The following is a 14,018-nucleotide window of genomic DNA, read 5'->3' on the forward strand; positions in this document are numbered from 1 at the left end:
AGATCTCGACGAGTTCTAAATCCAAGACCTACTACGGGCCGGGTGGCTACTCGTTATTGTGCCGCGGGCCGGGCAAGAATGGCTCTTTTGCCACTTTTTCCCGGCCCGTGACATATTAACGGACAACCATCCGGCTCGTAGTAAGTCACAGACATAGAACTCGCCGAGATCTACATTTTGGTATATTTTTTACCTCATAATAATGAGTTTGAAGCGAGTTATGTGTCGTCCCAGTTTGCAAGTATGCAGAATAGTAAAAGAAAGGCAATTATATGATTTTTTTTTAAATTTGTTCCAAGCTTTCTCCGGAAACCTTCAGATCTATTCTTCCTCTTAAACTAGCCGTGTCTCGGTCTGCAATATTCGATTGCAAAACTGTGGACTGGTGAGCTGTGTGACCTTTATGATGAATCTTATCATCCAAATTGTTTCTCAAAACAGTCAATTGCATGGTTTTATGGCCATAGTGTTGAACTCCATCAAGTGCACAATCTGCACAAATTGCGATTGTCTTGGCTTTCCGCAGAGCAGCTCCTACATCAGCATTCTCGATATTCAAGACAATCTCGTTTTTCACTCCGTCTTGTTTCAATACTCCTGCTTTCTCTGCACACGGGATACAAATACGACGTTTTCGACACCTTAATGTACATTCACTACATATTCCTTCGTCGATAACCTGAAAATTGGATGAATCGTCCGCTTGCATGTTCTTGAAGCCCTCAATTATGTCCAAAGCTAGATAATTGATAGTGGTAATTGCAAAAGCTTTTTCTTGGTCGCACAACGGGCATTTTGAAGAGACCATCTCATATTCACAACTTCCACAAATCGAATGGCCACATGTTCCGAAACAAGGTCTTCGAGAATTATCTGTAATTCAGGTGCTCTTTTCCAATTTTAAAAGTATAAAGCTACCTTACCATATTCATGATAACAAATGATACACTCCGTTGTGTTAACGATATCCATATTTACTTCAACAACCCGCTTTGTTTCTTTCTGCAAAACAAAACAAAAATTAAGATCCCAAGGCACAGTCAGTTTCTGGATTTTATAAAAATAGTTTCTGGATTTTATAAAATCAAGGTTAATCTTACATCGTCTAATAACGTTTGTCCTGACAAAGATCCGCCCTCTTTCATGCTATTAAAGTGCTTAATTAGTTCCAAAAGTTGGTAATTGATGGTGGTAATTGCGAAAGCTTCTTCTCGGTTGCACTGCGGACATTTTGAAGAGATCTGATGTTTACAACTTTCACAAATTGAGTGGCCACATGTTCCGATGCAGGGTTTTCGAGAATCAGTATCTGTAATTAAATATCAATATTTTTCCAATTTTAAAAGTAAAAAAGCCATCTCACCATATTCATTGTAACAAATGATACACTCCGTTGTGTTAACGATATCCATATTTACTTCAACAACCCGCTTTGTTTCTTTCTGGAAAACAAAAAAAATTAAGATCCCAAGGCACAGTCAGTTAGGTTTGAATAGTTTCTGGATTTTATAAAATCAAGGTTATTCTTACATCGTCTAATAACGTTTGTCCTGACGAAGATCCGCCCTCTTTCATGCTATTAAAGTGCTTAATTAGTTCCAAAAGCTGATAATTGATGGTGGTAATTGCGAAAGCCTCTTCTCGGTTGCACTGCGGACATTTTGAAGAGACCATCTGATGTTTGCAACTTTCACAAATTGAGTGACCACATGTTCCGGTGCAAGGTTTTCGAGAATCAGTATCTGTAATTAAATATCAATATTTTTCCAATTTTAAAAGTAAAAAAGCCATCTCACCATATTCATTGTAACAAATGATACACTCCGTTGTGTTAACTATGGTCATATTCCCTCCGCCAACTCGTTTTGTTTCTTTCTGCAAAACAGAAGTAAGATTAAAGGATAACAAAAAAAAGAGTATTAAAAAAAAGAAAAAAAAAGAGTATTTAGACGAAGCATTTTTGAAGCAAAAGGTAAGGTGTATATGGTAATGTAAATCGGAACGGATTACAGAATGGCTACAAAGTTTACTTTTTAAGCAATCAATTGATAAGAAGTGTAGATAATAATATATATTTTCTGCCCACTTCTTTCTCTGAGTCTGCCCACTTCTCCCTCTAACCCATCTAGGTATGGGGTGGTACTTTTTTAAGGCGCACGCGTTAAAATTTTTTGCCCGCGCGTTAAAATTTTGTCACGCTTGTTTGACCATTAATAACTCTGGCCGTTTTTCAGATTTTCACCTAATTCTTTTTTGGGCTATTCGGGCTTCACTGTCCCGTCATTCCTGGAAAATTTGGTAGTGATATCTTTACTGACAACTGAGTGGTGAAGTGATAAGTGAAAGTCATTTTTTTTGGCTTGAAAAGTTTGTGTTTTTTAGTGTTTTTTTGACTTTCGATTTTTGTTGTGGGCTTAGTTTTGAATGATAAATCATGATTTTTATATGACTACATAGGGGAAAAACGTGGCTAAATGGAGAAAAAAAAATTATCCCGATACCTCTTTTCGAAAAAATTTTACAGAGCGGAAAGTAAAAAAAAAGTGAAAATTTTGAAATTTTCCGATTTTTTCCCTTTTCTTCTTTAGATCTCGAGTTCTGTTCAACAGATCTTTTTGAAACTTGGTATATATATGTAAAAGTGAACGGGTAATCACTTTTTCACGTCAGAATTGTGTTTTGAGACACCCCCCGCCCGCTACGGCCGGTGGTCTGCGGGGAAACCAAAAAAAACTACAGTAACCCGAAATTCCCCGGATTTCTTCCGGCGCCTGTAGCGCGCGTAGTTTTTGGAATTTTTTGGTTCTGACAAAAATATATGATGTAGGATAAAAATCTGAACAAACTGATATACAATTTGTAATACTTTTAGTGAAAAAAATTTTCAGGAATCGTTTTTTTCCGGTTTTTTGGGGGTTTTTGGCTCGCACTGAAAAAATTTTCCACTAAAAAAGTGTTGTTTTTTTGATATGTTGGTCACCTCGGAATTATCTAATGGAATATATAAGTTTCAGCCAAATCGGCCCGGTGGGAGCTGAGCTGTGGAGAAAACAGCTTTTGCACTGGGTTTTCGAGCTGGGGCGCGTTTGCCCCTTTTTTCTTAGGTGGTTTTGGTGGAATTGTTCTGAATTTTGGATATGTTATTGTTTTTGAAATTATCTAATAGATAAAATAAAGATTTTCAAAAAATATTGATTTTGAGCCGAGATACAGTGGCTCAAACTTTCAAATCGCCATAATTCGCTTCAAAGTGCAAATAGGCCGTATTTGCGTTTTTTCTGTGGGAGGGTGACCTGACCCACTGCCCTTCGGCACTCTTATCGGCATTCTCATCTTGGATATGGGAAGAATATTTGAATTTTGGTTGTTCTGGGAAGGGGAAAAGGTAGGGGTCATGACCGTTGATGAACTTTTGACCTACTTTTTCTTGCAAACTGTTTGAGCGACAAAGGGAAAGGGTGGATTCTGATCCAGGATTCAGATATCCGTTACCTGATGTCCTTTGACTCGTTAGAAGGGTGGATTCTGACCCGGAATTCAACTATCCGTTACCTGATGTCCTTTGACTCGTTAGAAGGGTGGATTCTGACCCGGGATTCAGATATCCGTCACCTGATGTCGCTTGATTTCTTAGAATGGTGGATTCTGACCCAGGATTCAGGTATCCGTCACCTGATGTCCTTTGACACCTTAGAAGGGTGGATTCTGACCCGGGATTCAGATATCCGTCACCTGATGTCGCTTGACTCGTTAGAAGGGTGGATTCTCACCCAGGATCTCACCTTCTCACCATAACGTTACATGTGTCCCCACAGGGTGGTAGATTTACTGTATCGCCATAATGGCACTCAGATGTGTCCCCACCAGCCCACTGATAAACTTCAGAAACTTTGCGCCTCGCGGCGCCCCAGCCTCTAAACTTCAAATCTTTATAACTCGGCTCAAAATTGTCGTACAGATTTGGTTTTACTACCATTCGAAAGCTAATGAACTCCTCTTTGCTTGGGTCACATAAAATAGAAAATTGCTCGTAACTTGCTTCAAAATGGTCGTAGAGCTTCCAGATTTTAAAGCTTGCTGGGCACTGCGCGTGGGGCGAAGCCCCACCTAGCGGAGCCCGCCGGCAGGCGGGGGAAGCTAGTCCACCACCTTCTTTCCCAATGGGTAGTAGGTATGGCTGGGCCAAAAAAAGTGGGCGGGGCTTAAAAATGTGTCCAAAAAAGTTTTTTTGCTTTGCCTCGTGCAACTTTGTTCAAACTTTATATTTTTTGATAATTTTTTTTTAGCTGCTTAGCTAATAACTTTTTCTTGCTTTTTGCCAAATTCCATTTTCCTGGAGTGAAAAAGAGCAGAGTTCTGCTCAAAATTCGGCAAAAAAAACGACAAAAAATGTCGATTTTTTTGTCCGCATCTTGAGCCATTCATAACTTTCCGAATTCTCGATGAAATTTTGATTTTATTTTTTTAAAAGATAGGAATTTTATTTTTTTACCTTTTATTAAGAACCCCCTTTTTGAGATTCCATACTTCTAAACGAGTTATAATCGATAGAATGGAGGCAACTTTTTATTTTGAGAGATTTTTCGGTTTTTTGATTTTTCGGTTTTTTTGCTTTACCTCGATTATCTCGAGTTCTACCCGATATTTTTTCATATAAATTGGTAACTAGACGTAAAATTAGACGAGAAATCACTTTTTCACGTCAAATTTATAATTTGAATCACCCCCCGCTCGGTACGGCCGGTCGTCTGAAGAAAAATAGAAAAAAACGCCTTGCTGTAGTCGGCCTCCACCGGACAGTTTTGGCTGTCCTGAAAAATTTTTGTACTAAAGTTGTTTTGATTTTTTGATATGATGGTCAAATCGGAATTATCTAATGGAATATCAAGTTTCAGCCAAAACGGTCCAGTGGGAGCTGAGCTGTGGAGAAAACGTGTTTTTCGCTTATATCGCTTAGCTCTGGAGTGTCGTTTGTCCAGCTAATACGGTTTTTTGATATGTGTTAGCCAAGAAAATTATCTAGGGGGAGAAAAAAACAGATTTAAAAAATATTGATTTTGACTCGAGTTATAGAGTCCCAAACTTTGAAGAACATTTTTGAAAGGAGACAACTGGTCGAGTCGAAGCAAGCGTGCCTCTTCCCACCACTTAAACGCCATCTGGGTGGATACACACCAGCGAGTGTGTGGCTCAGTGGCAGTGTTGTGGTGCGCCGCTGGGGAGGTTTTTGGTTCGAGTTTCTGGCTGGTCTAATTTTTTTGTTTTTTTCTAACTTGGCTCAAAATTGTCGTAGAACCTTCATCTTACTATCATTCGAAAGCTCTTCACTTACTGCTTGTTTGGGTCACTTTAAAAAGAAAAACGCTGATAACTTGCTTCAAAATGATCGTAGAACAAAAATTCAAAGCTTGCTCGGCACTGCGCAAGGGGCGAAGCCCCTTTTAGCGGAGCCCGCCGGGAGGCGGGGGACGCTAGTCGGCCCCTCTTCTTAAATCGCGTAAGTATGAGCGTGCCGATTTGGAATGGGCGGAGTTTGTCCAAAAAAAATGTCCAACGAAATGTCGATAATTTTGTCCGCACTCATTTTTGTTAATAACTCTCTTTGTTCTCAACTTTTTCAAAAAATTCTTTTTTGTGGGGATACAAAAACTTGGGGCGCCGGTGGCGACTGCCAGGGGGTGGGTTTGGAGCATTGGCGGAAAAGTTATGAGCACAAAAGTGAGAGCAACTTTTTTCACTCAAAAAAATGGCTTGAAAAATTCACGATTTTTGCCTTTTCCTGCTTCGTACGGCGCCAGTTTTGAACATTTCTGGGGGATTCTTTGGACTTAAAATCTCTGAACATCTGGCTATCAAGACATGTAAAAATTATCTGGAAATCAGGAAAATTATGATTTATGGCCATAAAAGATGGGGGACAACTTTTTTTCTCGAATTTTTTACTTTTCTCTCGATATCTTGCGTTGTATTGAACCGAAAGCTTTGAAATTTGGTACAGTTATGAAACTTGGCATGGGGGAGGTGACCAAAAAAACAGATTCCAAATTGGAAATGATGCATTCCAGTTATACTCAAAAAACAGACAAAAAATGAGCAATTATTGATCGATCCCCCTTTTTCCGCCCAAAACTTTGACCGGCTGTAACTCGCTCAGTTTTGAGAAATTTCAGGATCCGAAAAAAAAGAAATGTGTAGAAAAAAAATCTCTATCGATCTATGTAAAATTCAAGATACGTTCAGTTGAAAAAACTTTCAGAAAACCGGATTTTGTGGTTTTCGTGGTTTTTCGGTCATGTGGGGATTTTTTCCATTCGCTGCCCTGGGAACTGGATTCACTGAATCGCTCTGAGTTTTTGACACCGATCTAAACTTTTGGAGATCTAATGGAACCAAAAAGTCCGATCAAAAAATATTGATATCGGACGATTCTGTGGAGAAACCTGAATCTACACTGACATTTTTTTTGAACACACTGACCATTTTGTCACTGTATGTGTCATTGTACTGCTGCGAGAAGCTCCCCTCTTTTCTATTCTCTCCATAACCGCGTTTTTCTGTGCACAAGTGGCGCAGTGGAAGAGGGCGGGGGTGATAATCGGTGTGGTGATGGTTCGAATCTTCTTATGAGTGACTTTTTAAAAGTTTATTATTAAACCTTTTTAGAATTATTTTACTTTTTGTATTGAAGTTATTTTCGAATAGAACAAATCTTTCAGCAAAGGTTTTTACAACTTTAGAACGTGAAGTTTAGGGAATTAATCAATGGGAAGTTCCGTTTCTGGATTGGTCCATGTCATAAAAAGTTATGTGCCGTTTTCTAAAAAGTGATGATGTGAAGGATTTTTTGATATCTTCGGATTCAGAAAAAATAGAGGATTCCAAACGTGTAGTTCGTTTCAAGATTGATCCACGCCATAAAAAGATACGGGCTGTTTCCTAAAATGTGACGATGCGAAGGATTTTTTGATATCTTCGGATTCAGAAAAAATAGAGGATTCCAAACGTGTAGTTCGTTTCAAGATTGATCCACGTCATAAAAAGATACGGGCTGTTTCCTAAAATGTGACGATGCGAAGGATTTTTTGATATCTTCGGATTCAGAAAAAATAGAGGATTCCAAACGTGTAGTTCGTTTCAAGATTGATCCACGTCATAAAAAGATACGGGCTGTTTCCTAAAATGTGACGATGCGAAGGATTTTTTGATGTCTTCGGATTCAGAAAAAATAGAGGATTCCAAACGTGTAGTTCGTTTCAAGATTGATCCACGTCATAAAAAGATACGGGCTGTTTCCTAAAATGTGACGATGCGAAGGATTTTTTGATATCTTCGGATTCAGAAAAAATACAGGATTCCAAACGTGTAGTTCGCTTCAAGATTGATCCACGTCATAAAAAGATACGGGCTGTTTTCTAAAAGTGTAATTTTTTAATACAAAACTTGCTAAGCACCGCGCACGAGGCGCAGCCGAGTACTGCGGAGCCCGCCGGGAGGCGGGGGACGCTAGTCGTTATACTATTTTGAAAGAGTTCGCAAGAAATTGGTGAATACACAGATTATTTAACTTTGGTATATAATGGTTGCAATATTATGAAACACAGGATACCGACAGTAATCTTTGTTAAATCGACATGCGTTAAAATTATACTACGTTTTATATTGACCCTGCAGGATAGTTTTTCACAGCATAACTGAACGGATCTCTCTCTCTCTCTCTCTCTCTCTGAAAGTTTTTAGGATGATTGGGTGAATAGAAAAGGAAAAAGTAGTTTCGAATTGAAAGACTGCAGTTTGGTGACAACCCGCTTTCTAAATAATAGAGAATGATGGTTGGAGAAGGAGAGACAGACTGATAACGATTAAGAGTGAGCAAATTTTGTGTTTGTGAAGTCATCAAATCAATAGAATGACATGTAGTAGAATTGCTAATATTTCTGATCCTCACAGAAGGGAAATGAACAGAAGATCCCGCAAATCATCATTGCTTATAGTTAATCATTGCTTATTGTTAATGTCTAGGTCTCTCGTCTCACAGAAAAATAGTGGAATAGTAAGAGAAAAGTAGAGAGAGAGAGAAAGTCGGACAGAAACACGTGTGATTGGAATTTCATTCGCTATTTATTTGAAGGGAGGGAAAAGAACTTATAAATAGAAATTAGTAATATTTTATTTTCCCAAACAAATTTCGATTAGCTCCGCCCCTTTGACAGGGTTTTATAGTCAACACAACCTTGATAAGGAAGTGGGCAGAGCTTGAAGAAGTCGCGTCGCAAAGCAGTTTGAAACAATGCAAAATACAATTCGAATTGGGAAAATGAGTCAGACTCGATTTTTCAAAGATACGATTTAAGAACAATCAATTATGAAATCGGTACGTGTTTGCAAGTTTCAAAATTAAGAAAACATTTGAAAATATAAAAAGAATAGACGTTTTGCCGACTCCCCCCTTTTACGTTTTTGATTCCCATATGCTTTATCAGTGTTCCCGTCAACGAAGACGTCATTTTGAGAATTTCGAAAAAAGACAAAGACGGCCATCATTAAAACAAAATTTCTGATCTTTTGGCCCTAGTTTGAAAAAAAATCGGTTCAGTAGGGAGGACGGTAAGATAGGATATACATGCAGACAAACATACAGCAGTTTTCGATTGTTAATAGTAAAGATGATTCCAGAAATAATAGACGCTAAGAGGGAACATATCAAAAACTACGAAGAAAACAGAAGAATCAACTCCTTTAAATAGAAGGGGAAATGAACAGAAGATCACGTGAATCCGCATTGCTCAGCGTCTCTCGTCTCCCAGAAAAATAGTGTAATAGTGGGAGAAACAATCATTAAAGTGAGGAATAGTTTTGCTTCTTGTTCTTAGTTCGTCATGCATTATTTAGAGACTTGGTTGGGAAGGAGGTCCCATTTCATATCAAATTTAGGAAAAATACCATGTTAGTGTGATTTTTCGCAGAAGACCAGTATTGACTATCTTATTATTGTTTGTTGTTCAAAGAAAACATTTAAAAAATGGTATAAAAACGAAAAAACTTCCCCAAAATATTACAGTTGCACTCGCTTCCAGCTATGACGTCATTGTCGTAAAGAAATATCACGATGGCCGAATTGACGGACCCTAGGCCACGACTGTCGACACAGTTCTTACAACTGCGCTCCACCGAAACCCCCTTGAAAAATGCCTCATTTTCTCCGAGTCTCTCAACTACACTTCATCGGTTTCGGTAGAGCGTGGTTGTAAGAAGCCTCCCGTGCTAATATATTTTGTAGAAATTGTAGGAGTTATATTTTTCCAGGAGGCACTGACATGTTCGCATGCACCGTTATCAGTACGTTGACACGGAAATTAATCACGGCAGACTCCGTGGTTTCTGCTCGCCAAATTGCCTTTATAATAGAACAAGCCTGTCAAGATTCCACAGTTTTTTGAAAAATGTCACTTTACGAAGCAGCCGATGGTATTCTGGAGACCCATGTCACTTGGGAAGATGTCGAGAAGACTATGCAGGAGTCTTTGGGGACACATGCAAAGTTTGGAGAGAATAGGAGAGTGACTAATATTAGTGATATGAAGGTGAGGATACCGTAGATTTTGAAAATGTTCTGAAAACTCCAATCGTTTAGGGATTCATGTCAAAAATCGCGTTGATTGAGACGGATTGGGTTGGTGCCAAGGAATCTAAGACGCTCCCGAATAAGTTTGCATTAAAGGTACGAAGGGTCCCTTATCAAAGTAGTACATAGTCTCCAGATCTCCTCTCAACTTGCCTTCGCCGCTCTCTCCAAAGTTATGAAATTCGATGGAGAAGATGGATTCAGCGAGGAGAAATTAAAGAAGCTGGGAGTGCTCACAAGAGATGTGCATAATCGAGAAGTGGAGACTTATAAGCTTCTAGTGAAGTTTGATAATAAGGATATACCGTATACGAAGGTAAGGGGTTTTTTTCAAATCTAGACCTTTCAAGCTGACACCTTAGAGTGAGCAACTTTAAATTACATTGACTAAATAGAAAAAGTCTTGCGCTATATTTTTGTAGTTGACAATTTTTTATAGCTATTCATGCTTTTGAGATAAGAGAGGTCAAAGGAGCCGCACCAAGAGGAGCAGAGCGCAGACAGTCAGACACTCTCGTCGTCTGCGTCTCTTACATACTCCAAGAACGCTTCCATTTTTAAATCCGCATATCTCAAAAGCGTGAAAAGCTATCAAAAGGTGATAAACAACAAAAATGAAGCTGTAAAACTAAATTCCGGACATCTGGATACACAGATTGTCAGATAGACCAAAAAATCCGGACATTTTTAATCGTTTTGACCCGATTTTTCAATAAAAATTAAGTTTTGGAGTGGAAAAAGCGAATTTTCTGCTACAGCTTTTAGCACTATATCTCACTGCCTAATAAGTTAATCTCTTAGTCCGGAAGGTACTTAAATAGCACCGAAACGAAAAATTTTGATAAAAATCTGTGATAGGAAAATTTGGGCGTAAGACTATTTTATTTATGTTCAAACTTATATTCACTGTGTAGATCATATTAAATGCTTCATTTTTGTAGTTTTCAACTTTTTGATAGCTTTTCACGCTTTTGAGGTATGCGCCTTTTAAGAAAAACAGTGAGGGAGCGAGAGAGGGGAGACGCAGAGAAGTGAGGGTGTCTCACTGTCTGCGCTCTCTCCCTTTCTTCGAACCCTCTTATCTCAAAAGCCTGAATAGCTATTAAAAAGTTCTCAACTACAAAAATGTAGCTCGAGATTTTCTCTGTTACCTCAATTTGTTATCATTTTTCCAGGTATACGGCTTGAAAGCGTTCTCCGACGAGAACGATCTCAAAGGCTTCCTGATTCTCGACTTCATTCCCAATGTCCACCCAATGTCTATGCATGACTCAATTCCTGCTGATCAACTTGTTCCATTTGTTAGAGGCGTGGCCACATTTTCAGCTCTCGCTGAGACTCTAAGCCCTGAAGAAAAGAAGTTTGCTGGTGGGCCAGAGTACCTGGAACTATTCTTCGGAGAAGTTTTTGATGATGAACAAATGGAGAGGCAATTTGACACATTGAGATCTTCTTTCGGGGATCAACACCTTCAAATTGTCGACAATTCCATTGAAATTCTTCGTCACTACAACAAACTCGTCAAAAAGTACACTAGAATTTCCGAAATTCTTGGCTTCAAACTGGTATTGAATCATGGCGACTTATGGCAGACTAACATGTTGCATAGTCTCGGAGAAGATGGAAAACTAAAGTTAGAAGCGATTATCGATTGGCAGGCTGTTTCAACATTGCCACCTGGAATGGATCTTTCGAGACTTTTGATGGGATGCTTGAGTGCGGAGGATAGAAGAGTTCGAGGAGATGAGATGTTGAAGATTTACTATGAAACATTTAAAGAAGTATTGGGAAAAGAGTTGTTCAGTTTTGAAGAGGTAATTCTGGCCTTACTAGGAAAGGTCTCCGAGTGGAGTTTTATGGCGTGACCTATATCATTGGACAGCAGAGAAAACGCTGATTCCAAATACAGATTCAGTTCTTGTCCTCGAACTCTGGTGTTCGAGAAAAACAAGGCCAAATTTAGACCACTGACAGACACCAAGGTAATAACGTGTCACTGGTCCAAACTTTGACCTTGTTTTTCTCGAACATCAGACCTTGAGGGCAAAAACTGAATGTATATTTGGAATCAACGTCTTTTCAGCTTTCCAATGATATAGGTCCTTCTCTAGTTAATAGTGAACAGAAGTGTGAAATCACCTGCATATCAGTAAAATGTTAAGTGGGAGTTGATATTCATCAAATTATTTTTCTCAGCTCCAAAACTCCTATAGCCTCTACTTCCCAATGATGGCTATGGCACTGCTCCCCTTGGTTATCTCCTTCCTGGACAATTCTCAAATTTCGAATGAAGAAAAGTCAGAAGCCCGCGAGAAGACCGTGTTGAAATTGGTGGCTATGATGGAGGACTTGATTGATGTGCATGACTATAATATGGAGAATTTTGGGGAATTTTTGAAAATTTAATGTTTTGGATGAATGAATTTTTACTGTTATGTCGCTGTTCCAGACACATCTATCAGACCCAACTTATAAGCCGTGCAAAAATCGGAAAACTCCTGAAAACCGGAGCTTTGACGAATTTGATAATTTGATGTTTTCGTTCTGGGTCTTGTTGATCTTTGAAAGTAGTGCAGTCCGAAAATTTTAGTGATCCTCCTACCGTAACACCGATGACCGCGTTTATCAGTAGAGCGCACTTTCGATACCCAATGCTTCTTAAATAGTTCTTTGTAGATGTCTCTATTTAACACTTCTGATGTTTGAATGCGTGCTCTTAAAATTTCTTTAAGTAGTATATACCTATTTGTGGTCTGGGACACACTTTTCCTAGAATCACTATTTTTCATTTTCAGCGGTACGACTCACCTGATATATAACGTGGTGCTTAATGCCACCCTGAAAACAGAAGTAACATAACTAATTAGTTGTTTTTTCCCTCTTGTAAATATTAAACTTGACAAATCGTTATGTGGTCATTTTTTGAAATACAAACGGACATACTGGTTTTTATTAATGATAGCTTGGAACCGGCTAAAAATTGTTGGGAAAGCATAAATCACATAAATACTTCTATTACTTTATCTTACTTAACAAAGTACTTATCATACTTATCTTTTCGTAAAAATACTTATACAAAAAATACAAAAAAAAGGGATAAAAGTTGTGAGATTATCTCTGAAAATTATAGAAAATCTACTTTCTACTTTCTATGTCACTCTTCCCGGCCCTGTCCGGTATAGATAGATTAACCTTTTTAATAGAACGACACTTCAAGTCCTCAACGAATAATAAAACAAATGTGAGTATTTCAATTGTAAAAGAGACCAACAAATGAATTGGGATATTCCTGTAGCAGTTCTTCATTAAACACATCTTCCAAATCCTTTTCCTTGATATAAACATCCAAACTGAAATTGAATCGATTGACAGTATCCTCAACTTGAAATCTTCTTCCAATCCATTTCTCCGCATTGAATGCATCCGGACCTAGTTTCACTTCAAACGGTAAGGATTTTTAATAACACTGCAAACTATGTTCTCTGAAATTGTATTTCGGAGCAATTCCAAACAATTCTTCTTTTTTCGTCTTCTCGTTGAGCATTTTGACAATTGCTGATTCCACAAAAAATTTGATATGCACACTCAAATTCTGAGGTTGTTCCATAGAGACCACGTGCAATATAGTCGACATCTTCTTCTCGATATCATCATTGGCTATACAACACCAATGTGACAGATCCATCGATATTTTGTCAGTTGGGAATAATCTCCTGATATTTGGAATAAAGTTGGCATATCCTCTGGGAGATTCTGATTTTGGATAGCGAACGCCTAGATCTCTCACACAATAGATCGAATCCGACATTTCCACATCGACATGAGTGAACTTTAGATCTGGAGACTTTTGAGTTTTGAAATATGGATCATTCAGTCTGACTCGAGCGAAATAGTCATACTGTAACCAGTCGACACTGCACATCCCTTCACTCGTGAAATATATCATATTGAGTTGAATAGATTTTACACTCCATTTCCTCAGAATGATATCGATAACTTCTCGTGGCATATGACGATGGTCATACTCAAGACCTTCCATTCCATCCGGGAAAACTCTGGTCTCATCTATCCAAATAGAAAGTGTATCACAAGAAATAACTGGAAGAATAGTTTTCTCCAGTTCTTTGAAACATTCTTCTTTGTTTTTTGACTTAGAGATACAGTACTCTGCAATGTCTTCGAATAGTTTATCAGACACATGCAGTTTATTGTAGTTCTTTGAATAAGTTATAGTTTGTAGTGTACTGAATCTCAACGGACCATACTCGACGCACTTCTTGGCAATATTAAAACACTTCTCACATCCATTGCAGATTTCCTCCAGGCTTATTAGAGATTGGATATGAGCTCCTGAAAAGAATATAAGACGCACTCTCTGACTCGTTCGATCACCCAT

The 14,018-nt window shown here is 38.5% G+C and overlaps 3 protein-coding genes across 3 annotated transcripts; 1 reads left to right on the forward strand and 2 right to left on the reverse strand.

Moving 5' to 3' along the window:
* Window positions 1–283: 283 nt before the first annotated feature.
* On the reverse strand, window positions 284–1,674 carry GCK72_017275 (uncharacterized protein; the record flags this gene model as incomplete). The annotated part of the gene is made up of 5 exons (XM_053731991.1): window positions 284–873; window positions 924–1,002; window positions 1,101–1,309; window positions 1,364–1,442; window positions 1,531–1,674. The coding sequence occupies 5 exons, from the start codon at window positions 1,672–1,674 to the stop codon at window positions 284–286; spliced, it is 1,101 nt and encodes a 366-aa protein (XP_053580904.1).
* A 7,766-nt stretch (window positions 1,675–9,440) lies between these two features.
* Window positions 9,441–12,028, forward strand: GCK72_017276 (uncharacterized protein; the record flags this gene model as incomplete). The annotated part of the gene is made up of 5 exons (XM_053731992.1): window positions 9,441–9,581; window positions 9,632–9,670; window positions 9,759–9,938; window positions 10,798–11,436; window positions 11,819–12,028. The coding sequence occupies 5 exons, from the start codon at window positions 9,441–9,443 to the stop codon at window positions 12,026–12,028; spliced, it is 1,209 nt and encodes a 402-aa protein (XP_053580905.1).
* A 1,051-nt stretch (window positions 12,029–13,079) lies between these two features.
* GCK72_017277 (uncharacterized protein) lies at window positions 13,080–14,018 on the reverse strand (the record flags this gene model as incomplete). The annotated part of the gene is made up of 1 exon (XM_053731993.1): window positions 13,080–14,018. One exon carries the CDS (start codon window positions 14,016–14,018, stop codon window positions 13,080–13,082), a length of 939 nt encoding a protein of 312 aa, XP_053580906.1.

Source organism: Caenorhabditis remanei, chromosome V (genome assembly GCF_010183535.1).
Source record: "Caenorhabditis remanei strain PX506 chromosome V, whole genome shotgun sequence".
Classification (NCBI taxonomy): Eukaryota; Metazoa; Nematoda; class Chromadorea; order Rhabditida; family Rhabditidae; genus Caenorhabditis; species Caenorhabditis remanei.